This window comes from Brachyhypopomus gauderio, chromosome 9 (assembly GCF_052324685.1).
Source record: "Brachyhypopomus gauderio isolate BG-103 chromosome 9, BGAUD_0.2, whole genome shotgun sequence".
Taxonomy (NCBI): Eukaryota; Metazoa; Chordata; class Actinopteri; order Gymnotiformes; family Hypopomidae; genus Brachyhypopomus; species Brachyhypopomus gauderio.
The window spans coordinates 19226540-19254039 of record NC_135219.1 but is presented as its reverse complement, the minus strand read 5'-3'; the positions used below and the strand labels follow the sequence as shown (position 1 = coordinate 19254039).

Sequence of the window (27500 nt, the reverse complement as noted above, 5' to 3'; positions counted from 1 at the left end):
TTTACACAGAAGCTAGAGAAGCTGGTTTTTCCATCCAATATTGGCAGGGTTAGCTTCTGTGTAATTTCATGTGCTATGATAATGTGAAACCGTACCGGTTTGGTGCATAATATTTGACATCTCATCTTGTGTGTAATTTATTTTAATGTGTTGTGATATGGTGCAAAAGATAATAACTTTGACATACTTAACTTTGACATAGTTTAAAACATGCTTAGCTTTACGCAGTCTAACACAAATATGTATGCAAACTATTTTTATCGTCAAGTGTAAAATTTTTCTTCAGTGCTTCAGAGATGTGTGTGTGTGCGTGTGTGTGAATTCAAGCGCACACCACTTTTGTAAACACAACCCAGTATCATCAAATCAGCGCGCTAAGAGTTAACACCGTTGGCCGAGCCAAGAACACTACATTCCCGCAGCAATCCCCGCTATATCTCGCGGTAGCCCACTCCCCATTTTCCAGGAACGAAAGCAGATCTACTCGTGTTTGTTTTGCCACGGATTTAAATGGGAAGGGCTCATGGCTGGGATTCGGGGGCTGCTGAGTGGGGCGCCATTGCCAGAGGAAGTCCTGCGGTGTAGCCTGCGCTAACTGCCCTAACTGCCCCGACCAACTGGCGACGGCCACAACCTCCACTTCACATCGGCACAGTAATCAGTCACCGAGAGTGGGGACGCCACACAACCACGGTGCGACCTTAAACTGTGTTTAGGTACAGCTCAAAATGAACACTTCGCAGATTCTGTGGTCTCGATGCCATGTTATAAAGACCGTGGCTGTTGTGTCGAAATGAAAATCTTGGCTTTATAATTCCACAGCAAATGACACAGAAAAATCTCATGTCCCGTCAATGACATAACATGTTATTACGCCACTGTTTACACATAGGACTAGACTATGTGAAATGAGCCTAACTGTCTGTCTAGCCTAACAACTCCAAATTTGGGAAATATTTATTCATGAGAGGCCAAGAAGTCAGGGCCATGTAACAAACGTAGTGTGAAAAATGTCGATAACAGACGGTCAGAGATCATGACCAGTGACACAAGCAGGGACCGATTACTGCTACCAGTCAATATTAAAGGAAGATGGACTGCGAAGGCCATGATGAAACCAGCACCGTTACCACACAAGAAGCGATATATAGATATAGATAGCTAGATGTAGATATTGATCTATATAGATAAACAGTATATCTAGTATATAGATTCTCCTAATGTGAAGTATCTGTGAAAAAAAATGCTAAATTTAGTTACACTGCTTGCTATACGACCACCAGAGTGCATTATAATCAATACCAACTTGTATGTGTGTGTGTATCTCGGGTGTGTGTATAGCCTTCTGTATATCAAAGATAGGAACATTTAACATTTTTGACCTTGTGGGGAATGAAAAATGCTTTTTAAATATATATATTTAAATGAGTAATTTTGAAAAATTAAAGGAGCCAAATGGTTTGGTTTCTGAGGCTAGGTTAGGGTTAGGGTTAGGCTACTAATGAAAGAGCCTTGAGCTGATCTTCCTTCAGGACAGAGCAGCACAATAGACTTTAGTTCACAGTCACACCTGCTGAAGTCAGGAACAATTCAGTGCACTCCAAACCACAATATACAGCCTAATTACTGTAATTGTTCCTTTCAGTTCAGTACTCAATTAAAGATAATAAATGTGTGTTTCTGCTCCAAGATATATTTGAGGACAGAAACCCACAGGTGAAACCAAGCCATTTCACTGACTACATATTCTAGTAAATTCGAGCTGGAAGGACATAAATAAGCCATGTTCACAGTATTTTGTGCTTCACACTGCAGGTTCAGAACGGTTCCCATAAATCAACGTTGATTTAAATTACCTTAAAAATAAAACGTGAATTCTACAAGCCTGCTTGCAACTCTTGTCCTCTCTCACTGTCTCACCTTTGTTTTTTGCAGCCATTTTGTCTTTTATATAATTTGGGATGGAGAGTCGGACAAAAGAGAGCAAGCAGGAGAAAGAGGGGAGAGTGTGTTCCTTCTGTTTTTGACCTCATTCAAACAGGTCCATCCTTGTCCCGTGAGGGCTGGCTTAGGGCCAACGCATCCCACACTCCACTGTCAGGTGACCTGAGCGAGGTGTGTATGCATCATCTCATGTCTCTCTTTTCTTCGAACAAAGAATCAGTTAATAATTAAACTGTGGTCCAAGAAAATCCCCCAAAACTAGGAATTAGCTGTCAGTTTCATATAACAATGTGTTAATACCAAGTGCATGATAGATACATTGCTTTTTATAGATCATCTTGAATTCAAGGTATTTAATGAACCAGATCTTCATTACCCCCATACTGGCTAAAACTGTAATATCACACAGGAAATGGTAAACTAACAAGCAGTCGTACCTGTAGAAGTTATACAAGTTCATCTCAAACTGAACACATCTGAACAAACATTCTGTCTTTGCTAACTAAAGCAAAGCTTTAGTTTGCTTTAGCTTTTGAGAACAAGGTTAGAAAGCAATGCAGTCTGAAAACAGTGCACTGATGAATCCTGATTTTGCCGCAATGCACCGTGGGATATATCCTGAAACCCTGAGTTCCTTCAAGTGAGACTATTTTCTCAATTCTTAATAACATCTTGGGATACTCAAACCTTTTGGATTCTTGTTTTTCTCTGTCTATCCCCTCAGCTCTTCATGCTTTCTGTAGGTATAGTGGTGATCCTGCTGACAGAGACTTGCCCAACCGTTAGCTAAGTGGATTACTGAAAGTGCCTTCAATCCGCCATAAATGGCTTATAGTCTCATCAGGAGATGCATTTGACTCCAGTGTCAAAAACCAACATGGTTTGCACACATGGCTCAAGGCAAACACATGCTTTAATATGTATATGCCTTCGGGTTGGGGAACGGGCTCTGACTGTTGTTTTTTGCTTATGCACCAAATAGTAGTTCGGAGTACCCAGCCTACTTGGAGTGGAGTCCTTGGAAAGGACACTGGAAGGTGCACCTTCTGGGGACTCCATTGTTTTGCTGGGGGACTTCAGTGCTCATGATGGCGATGATAGTAGGACCTAGAAGGGCGTGATTAGGAGGAACGGCCTCTCCGATCTGATCCTGAGTGGTGTTCTGTTATTGGTCACAGTTAGATGAACGATTTTGTAATCGTATTGTCGGACTTGCAACTGTGTGTCTTGGGCACTCGGGTAAAGAGATGAGCTGAGCTGTCAACCGATCACCACCAAGTGGTGAGTTGGATCAGATGGCGGGCGAGGATGTCGGACAGACCTGGCAGACTCAAATATATTGTGAGGGTTTGCTGAGAACGTCTGGTAGAGGAACCTGTCAGAAAGATCTTTAACTCCCACATCAGGCAGAGCTTTGACCGCATCCCAAGGGAGGTTGGTGACATTGAGTCTGAATGGGCCTTGTTCCGTGCCTTCATTGTCAATGCGGCGGACTGGAGCTGTGGCCACAAGGTTGTCCGTGCCTGTTGTGGCAGCAATCCCCGAACCCGATGGTGGACACCTCGGGAAAGGGAGGCTGTCATGCTAAACAAAGAGTTCTATCGGGCCTGGTTGGCTTGTGGGACTCTGGAGTCAGCAAATGGGTACTGGAGAGCCAGGCTGATCTCGACTTTTACCGTCACAGATGCAAAAACATGGGTGTGGAAATAGTTTGGTGAGACAATGGAAAGTGACTTTCAATCAGCTCCAAGAAGATTCTGGCAAACCGCCAGGCAACTCAAGAGGGGAAAGCGGTTCCTGACCAACACTGTATACAGTGGGGCTGGGGATCTGCTGACTGGGGATGTCATTAGGTGGTGGAAGGAATACTTCAAGAATCTTCTCAATCCCAACATCACTGAGGAAGTGTAACTGGAGGACTCGAATGGGGGTTTCACATTCTCACACTTCTCAGCCTCCCCGGTAAGGTCTATGCAGGTGAACTGGAGAAGAGAGTTCGGTCGATAGTTGAATCTCAGTTACAAGAGGAACAATGTGGTTTCCGTTCTGGTCGTGGAACACACAACCAGCTTTTCACCCTTGCGAGGGTCCTAGAGGGTGCATGAGAGTTCGCTCAACCAGTTCACATGTTTTGTAGATTTGGAGAAGGCATGTCCCACGGGGATTCCTCTGGGGTGTGCTCTGGGAATATAGGATACGAGGCCCGCTGCTATGGGCTATCCAGTCCCTGTACAAATGGAGCAGGAGCTTGGTTCGCATGGCCAGCAGTAAGTCAGACTGGTTCCCAGTGGGAGTTAGACTCCGCCAAGGTGCCCTTTGTCACCGATTCTGTTCATAACTTTTATGGACAGAATTTATTGGCGTAGCCAAGTGGCGAAGGGGGTTCGGTTTGGTGGCCTCAGGATTCCACGTCTCCTTCTTGCAGATGATGTGGTCATGTTCACATCATCAGGCCTGGACCTACAAATCTCGCTGGATCAGTTTGTAGCCGAGTACGAGACGGCCAGGATGATAATCAGCACTTCTAAAACAGACCATGGTACTCAGTCGGACAAGGCTGGAGTGCCCTCTCTGAGTCGGGAGTGAGTCCATGCCTCAAGTAAAGGAGTTCCAGTATCTCGGGTTCTTGTTCACGAGTGAGGGAAGGATGGAACAAGAGATTGACAGGAGGTGCTGTGGCTGCAGTGTTGTGGACGCTGTACTGGACTGTTGTGGTGAAGAGACAGTTGAGCCAAAAGGCAAAGCTCTCGATTTACTGGTCAATCTACATTCTGACTCTTACCTATGGTCACAAGTTCTGGGTAGTGATCGAAATAATGAGATTGCGAATACAAGCGGCTGAAATGAGTTTTCTCCATATGGTGTCTGGTCTCTCCCTTGGAGACAAGGTACAGAGTACCTCCGGGAGTAAAACTGGGAAAGGCTCGGAGTCCCTGCTCCTCCACGTAGAGAGGAGCCAGTTGAGGTGGTTCAGGCATCTGGTCCGGATGCCACCTGGGCGCTCTAGGCATTTCCAACTGGGAGGAGACCTCGGGGAAGAACCAGGACACACCGGAGAGATTATATCGGCTGTCCCGAGAACACCTCGGCATCCCACCAGAAGAGCTAGAAGAGGTGGCTGGGGAGAGGGAAACCTGGGCCTCTTTGATTAGGCTACTGCCCCCATGGCCCAAAGCCGGATAAGGGGATGATAATGGATGGATGGATGGATGGATGGATGGATGGATGGACGGACATATTTTAAAATCACTCCATGCATATTTTAATTCAACACTTCAGTATCTAAACATCAGTGCATATAAAAAAAATACGCATTTAATGTTGGGATCAAAGCAAACCTTTTATAAGCCCCTCTTTTTAAAGGACAAGATTCATATTTAAATACAAACCAGACACAGAAGCATGAATGGTACTCTTCAGGGGTTTAATGGGAAATTTATCCCGAACAAGGGACGAATCACAAAGATTCTTTATTTCAAATCAAGAGATTCACTTTATTTCACCTTACTGAGTAAGCACGTCCATGTACCCTGTGAGAAAACACACACAGTACATGTCCAGCTCCAAACCTCAGTCCCACATATCGAATGCCGCTGAGTGTTCACCAGGCCTTCAGCCACCCCAGGGCAGGACGTGACCAGTCTGCCCAGCGTCTCTGCTGGCAGGTGCATGCATGCCAAGTCCCGGAAAACCGCTGATCCCCTGATGGCGGCCCGCCTCTCCAACGTGTCTTATCACAGTGTAATATCTTGCCCTGGCTGCCCAACCCCACATGGCAACTGACTCCAGATCAGATCGTCATCTCTAAAAACAGACGGCTATCAGCACAGACACTCAACAGATTCCCTGTGAAAAACACTGGAGCTCTTGTTTGATTTTTTTCTCTTCATTTTCACCTTGTTTTCTTTCACTTTAGCCAGTGTTTACTTACATCGGTAGACATTCAGGCAGAGTAAACAAAGCTGGAGTCACATACAGATTTGCAGGGTATTCACTAAGAGTATTCACTGTCTGCCAGTGTCTCAACTCGAAACAAACTGCTGTTTAGAACTTCTCGGCATTTATATTCGTGCTCTAATATGGTGAATACATTCTATGCTTCAAAACCATCTAGACTAGCCTATGTTCTTCAAATGGCCTTATAAGGAAGTTAATATGAGGAGGCAGATATTACTTTCAGAGGCTTCACATATTTCTCCACTCACTGAAAAACTTAAAGATAATCAGGCTCTTCTGGGACAGAAGCCGTGCCAAATCTTGCTAGCTCGGTCCAGGAAAGATGGAAAGATGCTTCCACTCTCGTTGTTAGCAGCACTGTCAGTTATGTGTGTACACCACTTCAACCACTCACTCCTGACAGACAGAGGGAATATTCACTCAATCACTACTCATTTCTCCTTCTCTTTCTTTCAACCAGCATGCCTCTCTACACTGCAGGAAAACTCTCTTCTAACTCCCTCTCTCTCTCCTTGTATACACACCACAAACCAATCTATCTGCTTTTTCTCCCCATCACTGTCACGTGTCTGTGTTCTGACGTAAAACACTCTCTGACTCTCTCTCTCCCTCTCTGCTCTTTACACCCTCTCTCCCTCTCTCTTCTTCCCTTTCTCTCTCTCTTTCTCTACCAACCTGACTCTCTCCTGAGAGCCTGAGTCACTCCCCCCCTCCCTCCCCCCATACACACACACACACACACACACACTCTCCCTCACTCTCCCTCTCACGTTTTGGACCACTGCACACACAATGCCCCTCAACCTCAGGACTTGTCCCGAAGACCATCCTCAATGGACCCTCTGTATTGCCCCCTTCCTCTCCTCCCTCTTTCTCTCCCTCCCATCTCCCATCCCATCCTTTGTGACCCTCGGACTGCGCACTCTTTCACACCACTCCTCTCTCGCTGCGCTTCAGCACAGCGCTTTGTGTAATTCCGAATAACTGAATAACGCATAATAACTGCTAACTAACTGTGTATGTGCACAGGTGTGCACATTTGTTTATGCGTGTACTAATCATGCATATACTCATGTTTTGATTTGCATGTATTGTGTGACTACACGAGTGTATGTGAGTACTGGCTCATCTGTGGATTTACTGGACTGGAGACAATAAATGGCGTAAAACCAAGCTAATGGAATGCCTCTTGACATGAATGGTTCTAATGGACATAATGGGAGATTAGTGAACATATTAATGCACTCAAAATACACAGAGACGAAGAGCAAGAACCTTAGACCCTGTTGTTTTCACAGAAATTGGGTGTCTAAACCAAACCTTCATTCTGTCTTATCTGATGTGAACTGAGTTTTGAGAGGAAGGGGAAAAAAATGTGCCCATCCAAGGTCTAACCGACATATTAGAGAGAGAGAGAGAGAGAGAGTGAGAGAGAGAGAAAGAGAGAGGGAGAGGAAGAGAGAAAGAAACATTGCTAAAATTCCTATGTCGCCAGAGAGGATGTTTATCAACCACATCTCCCGTAGTGTGCCTCACACAAACATGAACTCATATCACACACATAGATACACACAAGTTCATGCACACATTTCAGAGAGACTGGACTGTCTACCTTGTCAGACCACACCTGCTCGAGGGCAGCTATGAGGAATCACAGTGCCATCCAACATCTATGCAACCATGTGATATCCTGCCAAACTAAACTCACTCAGGAAGAATCATCTCTGAGAATAGGTGCCACCCCAACCAGCATATCAAACTATATTACCCTGTCTTATTCGTATAGGGGTGAGGAATGTAATTGATGAAGGAGATCTTGGGGCCTCTGGATCAGGGGAAAGGCTGTTCAAACATTGCATTGTGAAAGACACGAACAAAACCTCTCAGCTACAATCTGCTATGTTTCAATTATACAATATGTCAAGCTGAAGAATGTACAATAATCTCAGTGTTCAGGGTGAACCCCTCCACCACAATACCTCTTTCAGACCAGTTACGCGCTGCTTTGCACATTTTCATATCTAACATTCCAACAGCAAAACCATAGCATTTGCCAAAAAAAAAAATCTCTATGACAGTATTCCCTGTCGCCCCTTACCCAGAGAGTGAGAATGAAAGATGGAGGCACAAGACAAGAACATCCCAACAACCCAGGAGAACATCCCAAAATCCCATGAGAACATCCCAAACATACAAGGGAGTCTCTGGAGGCAGACAGCCAGCAGCATCCAGAAAGAGGTCAGCCTCAACCCTGATCCAAATGTTTTAAAACTGTGCTAAATTATTAAGGACGATAAGGAAACACAGATGTCTGACCTGACAGGGAGCATGAATTGCTGTCTTGGGAATGGCATTGCATCAGACAATCAATAATCTTGCAACCTGGACCAAGGGCTACAACTGGAAATGGACCAAGTGTGAAGATGCTAAAGTGATGGCTTGATGGTGTCCACCAGGGACCAACACGGGTGCAGCTTCTGAAGATACAACAAATGGACACCTTACCTTATTCACACATTCAGCATTTGTGTGTGTGTGTGAGTGTGTTTGGTGGGGGGTGGTGGTTACATAAGAGCGATGAATCTTGTTGAACTGTAAACACTAGATGAACACCTGAATACTTCTACCTGAGCTATAGGTAAGATTCATTCATTGGGCTGTACCAGTGATGTTTCACACTGATTATTGACCCACTACTGGATGTAGTTAGAGGAAGCCATTTGAATCTCTCTTGATGGCTCTCAGTCGACACTTGACAGAGCAGAATTACCTCGTGCTGCTTCTCTTTTCCATAATACTGGGTGCTTTATTGGTCATGTCCCACTGTATATTACAATGTAAGTTTACATTTGTAGTGTTTGGCAGAACAATTTACAAAGACATCATGTCCTCAATCTGAGAATGGAACCCATGACATTAGTGTTCGGGGTACCTGACTCTACAATACAATACAAGTTTTGTTACTGACATGACAAAATATATCAAACCCTTCAAAAACTCTTTTAACATTTTTAGGTTAGAGAGTGCGCTTTCATCATGGAGCAGGAAAAAGTAGAAAACTCCAAACCCTCTGACTGTTGCCCCAACCTTAGATGGGATGATAAATGGATGTCTCACCTCATGCAGACACACCCTTCTCTGTCTCTAGTTCGTGTCCTCTGTGTGTATTGCGTATATATGTTGGTAATAGGCCTATAACTGTCTGAAAATCTGTCTGCCTTGTCAACTTTTTGTATCTCAGTGCAGTCGTGTAGACACTAACAACTAACAACTTGTCTGACAGCAGACTAATGAATATCATTTGCATATGAAAACTGTTCTACACTACATGTAGAGTCCGAATATAAACGTCTGAACACCCAAGCAGAGGACATGCGGACGAAGTGTCGCGGTGGCTCTTGCGACGCAAATCTAGCCAGGGCTACTTCATCTTTTTATTACTGCGGAGACGACATGACCAGACTGCGGGCTAACCCACAAACAAAACTCGGACTGAGCGCTCAACGCTCCACAAAACACACCCCGATGCTCCAACTTACGGAAAAACAACAGTCAGCGCATTGCAGGACGATTTCGAAGTCATAATACTCATAAACCGTTATACAAAAGCATGCAGAATATACAAATAGAAGGTCAGGTGCAGCTACACGCCTCGCGCAAAAACGACCTACGCAACAAGCCGAGCGCGTGCGCTCCCGAAAGAGGATGCTACGGACACGCGGGCACAGGTAAAAAATGCGCACATTGCGATTTTCGATTTATTGCCGTTTTCAGGTACCTTTTCGTCAACGATTTCGCTGTCCCGGGTCTCGTTCACCTCCGTGCACTGCTCATCGGTCGTAGCATCTTCGGCGCTCTTGGCGTCCCGTTGCACAGATGTTGCCGCTCCCATGATGTAAACCCAAGCTTCTCCACTCTTTGCACGGAAATAAAGACAATCAAGCAAGAAACGGGTGTCCGACACCGCCCGCAGACCGTCCCGAGGGTTGTCTGGCTTCTGGAGTGATGAAATCGGTGTGCCCGAGATCACTTTAGGGCCCCTCCTCCGACCAATATCACACGAAGAGCACAGGCACGCCTTGCAGCATCAAATGCAACAAAACAGGCGAATGTCACTTGACTTAAACAGTGAACTTTCGATACTGGAAAAAAGAAAAGAATAAAGAGCAAAATAAAAAGCTTCGATTTACTGGAAATACAGATTGCATAGAGATATAACGGGAACAACCGCCTGCTTTATCCGCGCACCTGCGTGCGCACTTGAAATTCCATCAAAACAATAGTACAAAAACAGCTTTGTCCCTTATTTTATTGTAAATAACAGTCGGCTCAGACTGTTGGTCAGTTTAATTGCGCTTGACAGAAACAGAAAGGATGAGCAGGATACGCTCCACTGAAGAAGTAAGTCTTAGGAAAGGTTGAGGAAATGCCAAATTATGAGGGGCACGATGCTAAGTTCACGCGCTGGAGGATGGCCTGCGTTTGACTTCCACGACATCCGTCCCAGCCAAGTATGTGAGCGCCTTTGGCCACTCTTCGGGTTATTTTGTTTGGAAATCTTTTGCAAATTACAGGCCGCCTGAATTTAACAACCAAGTTCACACATGCCAGGTTTCTGTGGCGATTTACTGGTTGGGAATAAACAATTGCAAAAGCTCAATTTAGAACTGCATTCTATGACTGAGAAAGACTGAAATCACAAAATGAAGAACCCAAGAAGTGATGTTTAATATTTTGTAGCTAAAATATGACAACAAAAAAATCTAAACCCCAATGTTACATCAAAACAGAACAAAGATTAAAAAGATTAGTTTTGAGAATATGAGAAAGTTTGGTAGACCTGTGACTTTCAACAGCGAATCTCTTGCATGGTGAGGGATGTAACAGACAAAACCTCCCTTGTCATCAGGAAGGTGTAAGAGTGCCTGAATGTCCCGAGAAAGTTGACGAGTCATCGGTCACGTTCGTCCTGGACCTTCCACAGAGGCCTGGAGGACACCCCGCCCTTGTGTGCCGTCATCTGCACCGCCTCTGCCAAGAGAGGACCTGCAGTGGAAGCAACCCAGCTCATCACTAGACCTCCACTGCCTCTCACAACAAGAGGGGCCTGAGAGTAGAGACCTGCTGCACCTCCCATCAAATCGCTGTTTGGCCCCTGCTGTCTGGTCGAGAGTCCAGGCCCGCGCTAATATGCTCACAGCCAGCTGCTACCCTTGGGCTGTCAGGCAACTGACCTCCACCGCATAGTCACCCGGTGCACTCTGAATTCCCTCCTGATTCCAGACACTATAGCCCGTCTCATTGCCCTCCACCCTCACAACGCCATGTACTACACACATACAGGCACCACCCATTTCAGCGCATAAACACCTGTGTTTATGTCACTGGCAGAACTGCAATGGTCTTTTTATATACTATTTGTACTCTGCATTCAATTTGTATTTACTAGCACTAGTCACTATGCAGGGATGGACATGTTGTGTGTGAACACGTATGCGGTCTTTATTTCTGGTGTTTATTGGTGTTAGCATTGCTCTGTGTGAATAGTTTGTGGTCTATGTTCAATGTTTACCTGTAGGGTACTAAACCCCTGTTTAAAAATCGTCAACGTGTTCATATAATTAATACTAAACTGGACAAGATATACTGTGATGTCACTAACTCATGTTGATGTCATGGATCTCCAGTTGATCTAATCCATGTGTTTTGGAAATGTGCAAAGACGGAAAGTTCTGGAATGTCATTCGGCTCCCTCAGATAAACCGTTTGCTGCTTTATTCGTCATATATTCGAGGACCACTCCACTCGCCAGATGCCTTATTCACCTACTCCACGGCCTGTTGCCTGCTGGTCCCGGCATGCCATGTATCACCCTAAACGTGAGAAGATACAATACAGCTTTAAAAGAATTAAAGAAAAAATAATAAGTCTGTCCCCCTTTTTACAAAATGGTGAGGAGCTGGATGCTGGATGGATGAGGGGAGTGTAATGACACTGGGGAGAAAAGAACAAGGGAAAATCCTCCTAACTCTCAATATGTTTGCACATTTTGTATAACAGGATGCCTGTGGCTTTCCAGGGCATGTTCTAATGTGAATGTGAAGTAACTGCTGTTTTAAAATCTAAATAAAATTATATTGGAGAAAAAAAAAAACATTACGACAAAACCACTTCATAAAGTAACTCTACATAATGACAATAAACTTTATAGTACTGAATTGTTATAGTTCGGTTAATGGATATAGCAAGAGGCATTTCAAAACATACCTCTAAAATTTAATTTCAAAATTTAATCAAACTTCTTTTGAAATTTTGTCATCAGATATAAATGATTCCAGAAGAATTAAAGTACACTAAAGTGGCTGTACTTGGCTCTAGAAGGTTCTCTAAATTGAAAGTAAAATACAGGAATTTTTATGTCACATAAACCCATTACTCAATAAACTAAATTTTTATCAAGTGACAACAAATAGATATTAATGTCAGAACTCTAAAATGGCATTTTAGTTCTGTGGTGGTAGTGAACACTCACTCTAGCAGCTACAAAGACATGTCAGAGCCACACATCTCCAATGCACTGTTTCTGAACAATCGTTGACCCGTAAAAATCTACACAAGATGAACCTCAGACCAAGTGAACTACAGTGAAAGTCATAACCTTTTATTGCACAAACATTCTTCCTCTGGCAGTAGCATCACCTATTACCCGCTGTTGGCTTTGTTCACCTGACCTTTAAACATTTGGAAAACTCTCCAAACTACAGCTAAGTTACAGCTGTGTTAAATCACATTTCGTTACCTCAGACATGCTGGGTTACACGCATAGACTGCAACAGGAGCTTTATATGTCACATATGGTATTGTGAAGGCAGTGCCGAGCAAGAGAGAGAAATCACTCACGTGGCCATTGTGCTGCTAGTACTAAGAGGGACAAACACACACTGATTATTTTTCACAAAAATAGAAGGTCTTTAACATGTTTAACCTGACCTATCCACTTGTGCACAAACCACATTACATTCAGTGTTATTGATGGAATTCTAGTTTGGCATTGGCAAGGGCCAAATACATATTCATAATGTTTTCTTTATCTGTAATGGGTCCAAATGGGTTTTAGCCCTCATTATCATTTAACGCTAGGAGAAAATTACAAACCGCGTGAGCTTCGAATAACAGAGCTCATAATAGAAAACATATTTGGGGCCAGATTTCAACCTCAAGCGAATGGGTGGGCAGTGCGATGGCTGATTCTTCCCACTTTTGTTTTTTATTTCAAGGTCTCGCAGAGCAGATTTGCATGTGTGGGGGTGTTTAGGAAGGACTCCCCGAGAGCTTGCACATTAACGTGAAGGCCCTTAGACAGAGACGCAGTACCGGTGACCTCTATTCAACGTGAGAGTGTCAAACTTCAGTCCTGGAGGGACACAGCACAACAGCTGAGTGTTTTCCCCCTGCTAGGTCCCCCTTTTCATATGTGACTCAAATCATTAGCAGATTGTCAAGTCTTTAATGGGCTGGATCAGGTGAGCAAGGAAAATGCTAAACTTGGCTATGGACTGGAATTGATTTAATTACAGACACTGAATAGTCTATTCCAAAGTCTTGCTATACCCACAGTGAAACCTGACCGTAACATCATTAACCCAAATGAATTCATCTTCTGGCAAATACATTTTGTTGTATTTGTTTACAGCCGCAATTGTACTGGAATTTTATGTGTCAGAACTTTCACGTGTCCCTGTTAGTACTGGGTCCCCACTTAGACAGCAAAACATGAATGTGCACACACTCATACCTTGTAGCAACCACCTACCACATACACATGTTTCTAAAACAGCAATATCTCTCTGAACTGTCCACAGACACATTTCTAAAACAGCAATATCTCTCTGAACTGTCCACAGACACATTTTTTTCTAAAGCAGTAAGAACAGGTGAGAAGCAAGAACACCAGTGTGGTGTGGGTCCCAAAATAGTGGGTCTTATGCAACTTCACAACCCCTTGGTAAGGACTAGAGTGAAAAGTGCAAGTGACTGAACTGGGGAGAACGGTCACGTCGGCCTGCTAATTATGGCTAACTACAGCAGTAGAGGCAGCAGGTTCTGTATTTAAAATGGTGTGAAAGCTGTGTATGTGTGTGGGGGGGGGGGGGGGGGGGGGGGGAGGTCTCTGTAATCCTGTGTGTCTCTGTGTTTTTAATTGGGTGAGCTCCATGGGGTTCATACACTGTCACTCAAAAGACAGCATTTCCTTTAAAGGCCTTAAGACCTTTCTTTCTCTTTTTGTTTTAATTAAACACATTGTCACTTTGGCTACACGAATCTGTCAACGTGAACCTTCAAGACTACAATAACAGCTACAGAAACAATAGCTTCCACTGTTCATCTGGTGGAAATCGGCCACCAATGTGACAATTTTGTGGTGTTCATATCAGTTTCACTTTTTTTTCTTACTTTTATTCACTTCAGTCTAGTAATTTGAACAATCTGTGCAAATTTTCTTTTTTTCTACTCTTAACTGTAACTTAGGCCAACAGGAACAGTGTATAAGTAACAGTGTATCAGGAACAGCGTAACTGTAATACTACAAAACGGCCTTCACGTCATGCACATCTCTAACACACACATACACACACGGATGCACACACAGGATTAAAACAACCCTGATTGGAAGCCATTTCCCTGTTATGGTCACTGGGCAGTGGGCATAACAGATAGGTAGACGTGGAATGTCAGAAACAACAATGGCATGCTGAAACATGCAACATGTGCAGGTAAGACACACACACACACACACACACACACACACACACACACACACACACACACACACACAGACTATGGAATACCCTTGTTAGTGTTTTGTTAGCTAGCATTTTGACTTTGTCAAGAAACTCCTCTGGGCAGTGGTGAGTCTAAAACAAAGCACCTGAAAGATTAAATAAATGTACATTTATTATGTGTGTCAGAGATGAGGTAAACATCACACATTCCCCCAGGACATGCAGCATTTAACATGTTCCATGTTAGGCACTGTTGTTTGTGTAAACAAAATTTGCATAGACATTGCTCAGAATTATGAATTAAAAAAATGTAATGCTGAATTAAATAAAACAAAATATAGCACAGCCTTACAGTAAATAAAATCAGATTGACTACACTAAAAAATGATCTACATGTCTAAAATACAGAACCAAATCTAATCAATTCTGTTTTGAAACAGGCTTGTGAGAAAATTATAAAAAGCTTCATTCACCATGTGGAAACACAAAAAAACAACCAGTTTTAAAACATGATGAAGTGTGAAATGTAAACACACAGATGCACACATACTAGTAATTGCAGACACTAGTCATACTCTTTAAAATTAAGAATCGGCTTGTGCAATTATGGACTCATCTGGAAAAACAAGAAAAAACAAGGTCTCAGATCATAGGGTTCTTTTTCCTATGTGCACATGAGGCTTTGTAAATACAGCTTGTAGAAGGACAAATAAGGAGGCTCAGGTTTATCTGAAAAAGTACTGGTACTGATACTAGTACTGGTACCGATACTGGTACTGGTCTTCTACATGCCTGAGCAGCAGGCTCACTGTTGTGACCAAGTTGTCACCGAGATGACTGGTAATGGCTGGTTCACTGGAGGCACACACACACACACACACACTCACACACACACACACACACACACACACACACACACACACACACACACACACACACACACACACACACAGGTTTATTCGTACAAAAGCCAGTGACGTTAAAATGGTTGTAGTCATGTATATATATATTATCATTTGCATGCAAAGCGTTAATTGCACATCTTACCTACTGAGATTCAGTTTCACATGAGAAGACTCAGAAGAGGCCTGTTATCTCCTCAGTAACCGGATCAAGGTCAATGTCATAGAAACAGGGTCGTGTTGGCAAGCCCGGCATGGTGCTCATCTGTGTGACACAAACATTCCCCAATCAGCAATAATTACATCAGGCTTTTACCATAATCTATAAAGGTTACTTTGTTTGATAGTCACTCATAATTTGCAATGGTGGTTTCACAATGCAGTTTATTTATATAGCAACATACTTTGTGCACTGGTGACATTTGTACTTTTTACAAACACTTATTTGGCTCAACCAGCTAGGAACTGTTTGCTCTGGTCACATTTGAATCCCTGCATAAAACCATAGGGGTCCAACAATTAAAGACAGAAGGCCACAGAACGCCAAGTCAGAAAGTCTATAGCTTAAATGTTGTGTGGTAAAAGACAAGGCAACTGGAATCATGGTATAGTCTTGAAAATCGTTCAACGGTCATCTGAGGAGCACTGTCATGACCGCAGTACTAGAACGCGATAATGGCCAAAACAATGACAATTCAATGACTCAAAAGTACAAGTAACTTCAGCTGTGAAAAACAGCAATATCCCACCAAGGATGTCCCACCAATCACACGGATGGTAGTTTCCTACCTGCCTGTCAGACTTTATGCCAGAACCTTCTTGCGATTTGACACAAAAGGAAAACTCGATTCTCATTTTCCATGACTAATCAAGAGAAGAGTGTCTGAAATAATATAAATTACTCCAATTTAAGGGTCTGAGGATACATAGCTTTGTTGCTAGTGAGTGACATACACACACAACGACAACAGCCCCCTGTTATTTATCGGAAATATGCACAAATTGGTTTAATACTAATCACCAAGGTTTCCTTGTATACTTGTTGCTCAAAATTCAGACTTTGTTAAGTAATTCATTCATTCACAAACAGCAAATATGGAGCGAGTGAAGTCTTACAAATTCAACCTAAAAATACCATCTAAAAATACTACAAATTAAAATCAACTGACTGGCAAAATTTGAGATGCAGGCGAGGGAAGGAATTTCATGGAACCATCACACAAGAGCACATGTCAAAGTCATCTGAGGTGAGATCTCAGTGAAGAAACCACCTCAGGGGTCGTGAAAAATAAAAAAAATGGCTTGCCGAAATGCTGAAAGGTCGTCAAAATGCGTGATCTACAATCTAAAACTCGACAATCCAGACTAATCTGCCTTACAGTAAACATTGGTAGTGCTGCAAGTTCAACACACTGCACTGGAGCCTGGAATGTACATTTGACAGACGTTAACAATCACAGCTCTGTAGCACACAGTAAACTTTTAATGACACGAACGTTAGTCAAAAGCCAGAATGTTATTCAAACTGACTGGTAGACATGTCAGTACAACAGCCAGCTGTTTTCCCTATTCCTAGATTCACGTCTTCCCAAAACACATTTATTCCCATCTCTTCTCAGAACAAACATTTCTGCCTCAGCTGTAACAATAGCTAAGAATGGACTTATCTTGAAAGGGAGCTTTCTCGCATGTCTGATGACCTGGGGACTGTTTACAGGCTTATTAGAGTAAACAGGCAAACGAGTGGAGGAAGAGGAGAGGTTCACAAGCAATTTCCTGTCAGAGGATGTGGCTTCTGCCTTTTGTCCAGAAAAAGAGCTTAAACAATTGGACAGTTGGCTATGAAGAAGACAGGAAGGACAAACAGAGGCAGACTCCACCTCTTTAAAAACCATATATATTTTTTCCTTTTCAGTTTCAGCAATGAAACTATTCGGAGACCCAGAGAAATATAGCAGAGCGATGTAGTTAACATCACAACGGAGCGATCACTGGGGATCAAAGCCTAGCAATGACATCACATCGCATTATGTTACTTTGAACCATGACATCACCGCAGAGAACACAATATTCTCGAGGGTCAGCTGACGTAATGGTAAATGGACTGCCACAAAAGGGCAATCATTCACTTGGAACATTACATGTGTTAGAAGACAGACATGGCCATTACTAAACGAGGATTACCACTTAGAAATTCACTCACAACAGCGTCCAGTAAAACTGCACACTCACGTGTCCCTTGAACACATGCTACCATAGGGAAGACAGTTTAACCTTCGACCATGTGGGGAATATTGTGCTTCAACCTCCTTGGTAAAGCTAGCAACAAAGAGCATTAAAATTCATTAAAGCTAAACAAAAACGCCACTTATTATTGTAAATTTAAGAGGATGGAAATAATAATCGTAGTGGAACTAAATCAGGCCCAACCAGAACAATTGAGCTAAAGTACTAATGAGATATTATTATTAAAAGACCTTTGAAAGCCAGAAGCATGCTGGATATAACCTCTTAATGAGCCAGAGAACTTTTGTCCATTAACCTAATGGACGAGATTCATCTGCAGAACTCTAATGTAAAGTCTTTCACAGCAACTTGGGTTGAGCTCAGATATCAGATGGAGTGAAGGTGTGCAGAGCTGCAGTCTGCGTGTGTGTGACGGGGTTGCCGGGTTCTTCCGCCTGTAGGAACATTGGGAACACCCTGCTGTGGTTGTGCAACCAAGCAACAACATCCCAGCACTGATGCCCTGGCCGGTGTTCCATAATCCAGACACACACACACACACACACACACACACACACACACACACACGAGCAGATGATGTTAGATATCACAAAATAAATATCTGCCCACGTGTTACTGCGCTATAGGAGATTCAGCAGGCAGTAGTAGGTTAGAGACGAAAAGCATAAACAGCTTCTTTAACGATTTGTCAGGTTGCACTTTACTGTTGCCAACATGACATTTTTGTCCTAGATAAATAAGTACTGGCACGTTCAGGGACTTTGGGACTCATGAAACATTTCACAATGTACCGCAATGGTAGGTGGTGTATCTCTGGGTGCGGGACCTCTCTCCACCCAATACTGGCCCAGGCACGCATGAAAACCAATGCAACTCTACTGTACTTAGAACGTGGACCAGCGCTGCGTCCACAATCACACCTCTGCCCCAGTTTACATCCAGACGCATTTGGTGCTGTGGTCTGACATCAAACTGAGCCGAACCGGGGAGACAGTGAGGGGCCTGAGGGGCTGACACACCTGAGGGGCTGACACACCTGAGGGGCTGACTCACCTGAGGGGCTGACTCACCTGAGGGGCTGACTCACCTGAGGGGCTGACGCACCTGAGGGGCTGACGCACCTGAGGGGCTGACTCACCTGAGGGGCTGACGCCAACAGCTACAATCATGAGTGTACAATCTAGAACTACTCTCATAAAACAGACAAAGTGTGGATACAAAAAGCATTTTCCAAGAGAATATAAACTGGAGTATATGAGTATATAGAGTATATGAGTGTGCAAGCTGGTCTATTAGGATTTTGTCCATGCTTTACAATGACATTTGTGCTGTTAATAGAATTGACGTCAGTGCCAGGATCACACCTTAAGATGTGAAAGCTGGGGGTAAAAGTCATTGTAACAAAGCTAAAAACCATCCCAAACTTTCCTGCAACTGACATGCGGAAGTTGGACTGTGTTGATGATTCATGGCCGTCTCCATCCATCTGGCCTGGTGTGCCGCACTGAAACTGCAGGGAAGCGGAATTCCTGGAGCTCTATTGTTCTCTGACTGAACCTCACATATCTCCAATATGACATCATAATGATCCTAAAGCCCCGCCTCCCCCCCAACCCCGCCCCCAAGCAGCCTCCACTTCACTGTCCCTCAGGGCCAGCAATCACTGGGAGAGCTAAGGCACGCATCCATCTGACTGTACATGCGTCTATGGTAACGGCCGCCCAGCTGTAGTAATGCCTGACACATATGTATGGGGTTGCTGGTGGAGTAAAAATAATTTCATTACAATTCCATGGTGGCGCGCCATCAGAACCACAAAAAACCCACACAATGTGAAAACATCAGTCCCTGTGAACGGCAGTCCTTGTAAACATCATAAATGATAATGAATATACGTAAATGAATATAAATAAACAACTCAGTCCATTTATGGTGTACGTGTTCACATTTAAAAAAACGAAACAAAATAAGTGAAGAAATAAACGAAGAGAGAGGGAGGCTTAGGCTAACAGAGGACTACAGCACCAGGACTACAGGACCAAGACTACAGGACCAAGACTACAGGACCAAGACTAAAGGACCAAGACTAAAGGACCACGACTACAGGACCACGACTACAGGACCAGGACTACAGGACCAAGACTACAGGACCAGGACTACAGGACAAGGACTACAGGACCAAGACTACAGGACCAAGACTACAGCACCATGACTACAGGACCAGGACTACAGGACCAGGACTACAGGACCAGGACTACAGGACCAGGACTACAGCACCAGGACTACAGGACCAAGAGCTCAGGCAAGAGCTCAGAAAGTCTGGCAGTAAAGCATGAGGAGGTGAGAGGTCATGGGCCCCTGCCTCTGTCAACCCTGACTTCTGACCCCTGCCCCGTGGCCAGCAGTAGGTGAGAGGAGATCAAAGCGGAGCGGCATCGGGGCCCAGCTGTGCGTCTGGCAGCACGCAGCAGGGGCGTCTACCCTGACCCCGCCACTACCTCACAGCCAGGACGTAGACACGCCTCCCAGCCAACGCCTGGCCCGCATGACACATACACGCACGCACACACGCAAAAGCAACGCACACGCACGTTCATGTACACACACACACACACACACACACACACACACACACACACACACACACACACACACACACACACAATCAGGGCAAAGAAGATGGGTAGCTGTCTATGGGCGAGGGAGGCTGCCTCACTCCTGTGCCATGTAAAAAAAAATGCCTTTCCTCTTACTCTACAAATTACACTAGGTCTTCCAACTGTCTTCCAAAGCTAAATCCATTCACAATGTCTGCCTGAACTAATCAAACAGGCGTAAACTAGGCATATAAGAGGCACACACGAGAACGATGATCTAAGTGTCAGGAGTCAGCTGTCTCTTCCAGTTCAACAGATGTCATTTTTTTTCCTTCACACGATAAGAAGCAGCAACGTTGAGCCCTGCTGTAGAGTTCAAGAGATAGAAGAAGAATAAAAATGTAAACATGGACACGCGGAATGCGAGGGCTGAGATTCTGGCCGTGCCGACACCGGAGCAGCACCTAAGGTGTTCCAGCTGGGCTCGGGAAAACCAGGAGAAACCCGGAGAGTCCAGGCCACGGAGTCTGGCCGTATTCGTGAAAAGCACACGCAGCCGGGCCGCGGCACTCAACCGCTACACTGACCTCACCACATAATGCGGATGTTTGCACAGCCCCTGGCAAAACCTCCCCTTGTTTGGATCAAGTACGCTGACCCAGATCGGGCTTAACAGAGCTTCAGTAAAATCCCCATGAGCCAAACCCCGACCGGGTCAGACGGGGCAGATCTGGGTGCCTTAGGCGGGGCAAGCGGGGCCATCAGGTGCGACAACAAGCGCTGGAATGCCTCGGGGCTCTCTTCCTGCCCGGCACGGATCACGGGTGGAACCAGTTAACAAGTACAACAATGTCAACCGTAGGAAGGAAGGAGAACTGGAGGAGACAGGTACAGTCTACAGGACAGAAAACAAAACTGACCTCAAATGAAACAGGGCAAGACCACGAAAATACCAGGCTCTCACTCTTAGAGTAGCAATTACGAAAGTACCTGACAGTTTAACTGAACGAGCCCTTCTAAAAAAAAGATTTTATTTTTAAAGTTATGATAAAACCATCTCAAATGCCAAGATGTTCAACACAAAGTGTGCATTACAGGTTTGAAAATGATAACACACAGGTACTGGCAGTATTTGTATGCCTGCAAAGTTCAGAGAGGTAAATGAATACATATGTCAGATACTGTTTTATATTTTTTTATCTAATCTGTTATTTTAAAAGAAAGTAAATGAAGCTATAATTATAATTTATAAGGAACAACAAGAAAAAAATAGGTAAGAAACAGACAGAAAGAGAACCATCACTCACTGTTCCAACCAATGGGTATATAAAGCCTGCCCCAATACTGGCACGGACATCTCTGATTGGCAGGATGAAACCGGTGGGCACGCCCTTTTTGTCAGGAAGGTGAGAGAGAGACAGGTGGGTCTTGGCCATGCAGATAGGTAGAGTATCAAATCCCTATGAAGACATGTCACAGATCATATTTAGCAGTTCTGTTTTGTGAGCCACATATGATGTTTTTATGGTATAGAACGTCCTGTATCTCTCTAACCTGTTGATTGTAATAGTCAATTTTGGCTTGGGCTTCAGGAGACAACTCAATGTCATCTGCCCCATAAACCTTCTGTGCAATTGTGCGAATCTTCTCCACGATGGGTGTCTGGGGAAAATGGGGTCATTCAGTTATTTCATCTCAGTGCTTAAAAGAAGAAAGAGGTCATCATCGTAAAGCCATGTCTCAGGGTCATGGCATGAAGCCTCACACTGCTCTCCTAAGTCAAAGGCAGGTTGTAACTTCTTGATTGTGGATAGCCTCAAATCTCATTCTCCAGGTCAGGTTTGCTGTGTGTGGAAAGCTAATCTGATAACAGGGACAAACTGTTCAAATGGGCTTAATCAAAGTCACCACTTCCTCAGCCTGTGGAGTCTAACTCAAACCAGCTGATGTTTTCACCGCCGATCCCCAAACTCAGGGTTTGACTGATTCTTGAACTTCACACACACACCTCCACATTCCTACGCTAGCTTTAAGAACGAAAAGAAGAAAAAAAAACATCTCAGAGGAGATCGAAAACAGGTAGGTGAGAGCTAGCGGACAATGCTCTCGATCCAACGGCCCTTATGAGTTCAGTACACAGGCCATCTTGGTCCTTCAGCCAAGCCTCACTTCTCGAACCTGCTACCCAGTCGCCTCCAAGCCAAGATGGTTTTAGCAGTATACTGTGCACTGATGTCACATGCTTCACCGATGAGATAAGACCGCTGTGCTTATTTAACACGGCCTACCCAATTGAAGTCTCAAAGGCGTGCTACATATCTGCCGACTCTCCGCGGGCCTTTCTGCTCACATGACTGTGGAGCAGGGGCACTCGGCGGGTGTTAACAATCGCCCAGGATTTAACAGCTAGCAGACGTGCGAGCCATCAACACTTTAGGAAGGGCTCGGAGCACAGGGAGGGTTAAACTCCGGCTCCACCAGTTCCAACTTGAGACAACGTGAGACGAAAAAAGACGAACTGACTGGCCAAAGTCAGACGGCCAAATACTTCTGCACAAGCAGTTGCGACGAAAGTTGAACCAGGGCCCACCGACGCACCTGCAGGCTGTACAGGAAGCGGAAATCGTTCTCCCGTCCGGCGGCTTCTTTTACGGCGCGAGCCAGGTCCACAGAGCCCCGCCCACCCCGCGCCCAGTGGTGACATGGCACGGCGGCCAAAGCCCCAGAGGTCTGGGCAATACGACAGACCAGGTCGATCTCCGCCTCCGTGTCGGTCCTTCAGAGAGCAGAAAACAACGTCATCCTTAGCGTAAAGTAAGCAGCACAGTAAAGAACATCCAGCGAGCAGAGGACTTAGTTTGTGGAGGAACAGTCCTTACCTAAAGATATTGAGAGCGACAACAACTGGAACTCCGAACAAGTGAGCGATCTCAATTTGCTTCTTCAGATTACTGCAGCCTTCTGATACCAACTTTAGATCCTAGAGAGGAGTGACACAGAAAGAAACCGGAATAGGAGAACCTCTGAAAAACCTCGGAAAAAGTCACAGGTCACATGAAGACAGACAAATTAAGCTGGGATAATAACTCAGGACTATTTATGTAATGTAATGAAGTCTTTAATAATAAAGCTGTTAGAAATGAAGTCTTTAATAATGAAGTCTTTTTTTAAGTATTTATGACACAGATATATCCATGATATGCCAGAATGACATATGTTTAAGTGAAGTTACTGATCAGGAAGAAAGATACATGGAATTTCAAATAATGTATTTTCCAACAGTGTAATAAATTACATCAAAGTTTTATGCAGGGTGCTAGAAACAGGAAATTAGTATTTTTTCCTGTTGCTTTCAATGTCAAAGCTAGTTTTTCTTTTCTAAATTCTCTGAATTTGGGAGAATTGGCGATCTGGGAATCCTGTCCCGGTTCACCCGGCGCCTGGGCAGACACGAGATAGTGTCAACACGCACACACAACACCGGCTCCAATCACGACCACAGATCACGCACACGCACACACAACACCGGCTCCAATCACGACCACAGATCACGCACACACACACACACAACACCAGCTCCAATCACGACCACATATCACGCACACCTCCCACACACACCTCTTCACTTCCAGGAATACTGATTATCACTTTGTAGGTATTGCTCCATTGTTAGAATGTGCTCAAGACGCTGCACATTAGGTCTACAGCATATGAGTACTGACCACCACTGCCTCAGCTTCCTGGTAAGGAGACACTGAACGTTTAAGCGACTGAACTGGAATCAGCCCTCCTGTTTTACGGAGGGGAGGAATATGAGTGTATGGGGATTTCAGCCTAGCCAGGTTCCACAGTGGACTTCTGCTAGGCTCACATCTCCGTGTGGAAGACCCAGTGAGCAGAATGATGAGTAACTCTGTCATACTACACCAACAACATGATGATCCATGGCTTACAACTGGAATCTATATACAAACGTGTGTGTGTGTGTGTGTGTGTGTGTGTGTGTGTGTGTGTGTGTGAAGATTCCAGGTCCAGCTTTGTGCTCTTGGTCTTGAACATCCTCACATACGCAGAGCACTTATAGGGTGAGTAGCTGAAGTTGGTTCTAGGTTAAAAAGCGTAGTGACGGAACCCGTGGTCCACGTAGCTGAAGTTGGTTCTAGGTTAAAAAGCGTAGTGACGGAACCCGTGGTCCACGTAGCTGAAGTTGGTTCTAGGTTAAAAAGCGTAGTGACGGAACCCGTGGTCCACGTAGCTGAAGTTGGTTCTAGGTTAAAAAGCGTAGTGACGGAACCCGTGGTCCACGTAGCTGAAGTTGGTTCTAGGTTAAAAAGCGTAGTGACGGAACCCATGGTCCACGTAGCTGAAGTTGGTTCTAGGTTAAAAAACGTAGTGACGGAACCCGTGGTCCACGTTCAGCAACCAGTGGGCCATCGCCACCTGCTGTTGGCCTTAACCGAGCGTCTTCATCAAAGGACGTCTCCATTTAAAGACAGATGTTCTCAGCTGGTCTTTGAAGACCCCCCCCTCCCCCCAAACCCCATGGAGCCTTCCGGAAGGGACGTCCTGTTTGGTTTTACGGCCAGAGCGTCCCTCATTGGCCAGCACCACTTTGGTTGGGGGGGTGGGGGGGTGGGGTGGTGCCTTTCTGCTTCTCATTAAGGAGCCGACCAATTAGCTTAAGCGCTTGAGTTATTTTCTCAGCTGCCGCTGCTCTGGGGCGGCTGACAGAAAGCAGAGCAGCTTCTCGGATCCCACCGGACGGATTGTCCCCACCCTCGCCAGGCCGGGTCATATTTGCCCAGTTAATCGAGTTAAGCCAAAGCACATTATGAAGGACAGACACAGCAAGGGTGGCCTGGAGGAGGGGCGTGGCCGTTTAGAGAGGGGCGTGGCCGTTTAGAGCGGGGCAGGCACTCGATAAGTAAGGCGATACAAGTTAAGATTCTCTACACAAATATTTGAGCAGGTTTCCCTGAAGCAGCCCCTGCTCCACCCAGTGACCCCACCCAGTGACCCCACCCTGACCCCATCTACCCTTAAAGGAAGCGCTGTGTACCGTTTGGAACATTTAAAAGTGATACGGATGATAAAGAGTGAAAGCTCTTCTCTGAAACAGAAGCCCAGTTCCACGAACCTCACAGCGATCCAGGCCCGTTCGCACCGAGATGTGAGGTTACGGCTTCTTTATCAAATGGAAACTTGGGCTGAAGCTCTCTGTATCATTACAGATGCAGCCAAGATCAACTCAGTCTTCGCTGCCACAGCAGTGTCATACATTTCCACCAAATTCCCTCTGGAACAGAGGCCAGATCTAGCTGCTTATATTTTGGGCAATAGGGAAATAAACATGTACGCTATAATCGACGTCTTATGACGTGTGTCATTGGTGCAAATGACTCTAGACAGGGAGTGTAGGGTGTAAAGAGTCTTTACCTCCTCTGTGTATTCTCTTGGCAGTGGAACACCTGCTGTTACCTGTGAGAAAAAATACGGAATTACATCTCAGTAGATGCTATTGTGTGTGATTCTTCTAGCAAGCCCTTCGAGGAGCAGAACTAATTACTAAGGTTAAGCAGTACACACTGCACTTCTGGCATGCGGCCAGAGGGGGCGATCTGTGATAAGAAGAGCAAAAGAGAAGACGCAGGAAGTAACGAAAAGAAAATATTTCGTCGTGGGCGCATGAGGAAGGCATGTGTCACTAGTTCGACACCGAGAGAAGCGAGAGAATGCTCCCCACGTGCCGAACACAAGCGCACGCTTACGCTGGGGCCGCCCCCGTGCATCTTCAGGGCTCGGATGGTGGCCACCAGCACCACCACGTCGGGCTTCAGTCCGGAGGAGCGGCACTTGATGTTGAAGAACTTCTCCATGCCGATGTCGGCGCCGAAACCAGCCTCCGTCACTGAGGAGAAGAAGATGAGAAGAACGCTCGATGATTTCATATTCCACCACACTGGTGCTCACTGGAAATGCAAAGCCAGACAGACTCGTGAGGAAAAGCACGCTTACTCTCCCAAAACACACACCACCCTCTGCTTGAAACCAGCAGGAACTGGCGGACAACAGACATTATATTTCCACCACTTAAAAATCACACTTTGGTGAACATTTGACTTAGGGAGCCTCTCCCAGGTAGGCAGGGAGACGGCAGTTACTGCGGCAACGCTGGACTACACTCCTGATTGGCCGATGAAGTGTCCAGAACAAGCTGGAGTTATTAGGCCGTGCGCTAAACACTCGTCACGCTGATACCCCGTGGCAGTAATGAGCCTTAAAAGCATCGCTGGTATGTGTGGTCGTACACACACTCACACACACACACACACACACACACGCACGCAAACGATGCCAATTATTTAATTTCCTCCGGACTCCAGGGGAAACCGTGAAGTCCCAGAATTCCCCCGTCTTTCTGGAGCGGGTCTGAGCATGTCTGTTTACTGTATGTGATCACACTGCTAACTGAAAACTGCGGTTACAAACTGTGCACTTGCAATGCAAAACAAGATTGCTAAAAATGTGTGTGTGTTTATGTGTGTGTGTGTGTGTGTGTGTGTGTGTGTGTGTGGTATTTCCACATGCCACATCGCTGGGTGCCCTCTGAGTTTCCGACTCCATTTCCCAGGCTCAAGCAGGGTGGGAACGTGGTAGACGAACGGGGGATGGGGGACTAATGTCTTTATTTCCACACAAGAGCCTTAGCATACTTCTTGGTTCTGTGTAAACGCACATGCGTTCGTGCGTGCATGCGTCCCAAACCGGCGCCGTGGTGTGAAACGAGGTAACCTTTCAGCACGGGCCTGCTCTCTGACCCACATACCTGCGTCTGAAGTAGAACTTTAAAATGGGTCGGGAGCAGAATCTCCCCGGAGAAACACAGAGAAAATTAGGCAATTTAATGTCAGAAACCAGTAGAGTCTGTGTCAACCCAGAATGTTATCGTCAACATCCACACAGCCAAGCCAGAGATTACCTCAGGGTAAACAACCAAGTAAACAGAGAAAGAGCAAAGTTGGATTTTAGAAGAATTTCTTGGCATTGTGGGCCATGAGAGCACACGGTAG

The 27500-nt window shown here is 45.1% G+C and overlaps 2 protein-coding genes across 4 annotated transcripts in view; both read right to left on the bottom strand.

The window, feature by feature from the left end:
• The window catches only part of akap12b (A kinase (PRKA) anchor protein 12b), a 41034-nt gene extending 31103 nt beyond the window's left edge, over positions 1 to 9931 (bottom strand). For both annotated transcript variants that reach the window (XM_077017730.1, XM_077017731.1), the window contains exon 1: positions 9680 to 9931. In XM_077017730.1, coding sequence (XP_076873845.1) covers positions 9680 to 9793 — 114 coding nt within the window. In that variant the 5' untranslated portion in view covers positions 9794 to 9931. The remainder of the gene's footprint in view (positions 1 to 9679) is intronic.
• Positions 9932 to 14125: 4194 nt separating this feature from the next.
• mthfd1l (methylenetetrahydrofolate dehydrogenase (NADP+ dependent) 1 like) overlaps positions 14126 to 27500 on the bottom strand; it is a 35768-nt gene continuing 22393 nt past the window's right edge. The window contains exons 21-29 of one of the 2 annotated variants that reach the window (XR_013133316.1): positions 26199 to 26338; positions 25867 to 25908; positions 23310 to 23410; positions 23029 to 23206; positions 21985 to 22092; positions 21738 to 21890; positions 15732 to 15851; positions 15477 to 15539; positions 14126 to 15300 (exon numbers count right to left, since the gene is read on the bottom strand). Coding sequence is in view for 1 of the 2 variants with exons in the window: in XM_077017729.1 (XP_076873844.1) it covers positions 15762 to 15851; positions 21738 to 21890; positions 21985 to 22092; positions 23029 to 23206; positions 23310 to 23410; positions 25867 to 25908; positions 26199 to 26338 (812 nt within the window). In the remaining variant the exon portion in view is untranslated. Of the gene's footprint in view, positions 15540 to 15731; positions 15852 to 21737; positions 21891 to 21984; positions 22093 to 23028; positions 23207 to 23309; positions 23411 to 25866; positions 25909 to 26198; positions 26339 to 27500 lie in introns of both variants that reach the window. The other variant, XM_077017729.1, reaches the window with a different exon arrangement.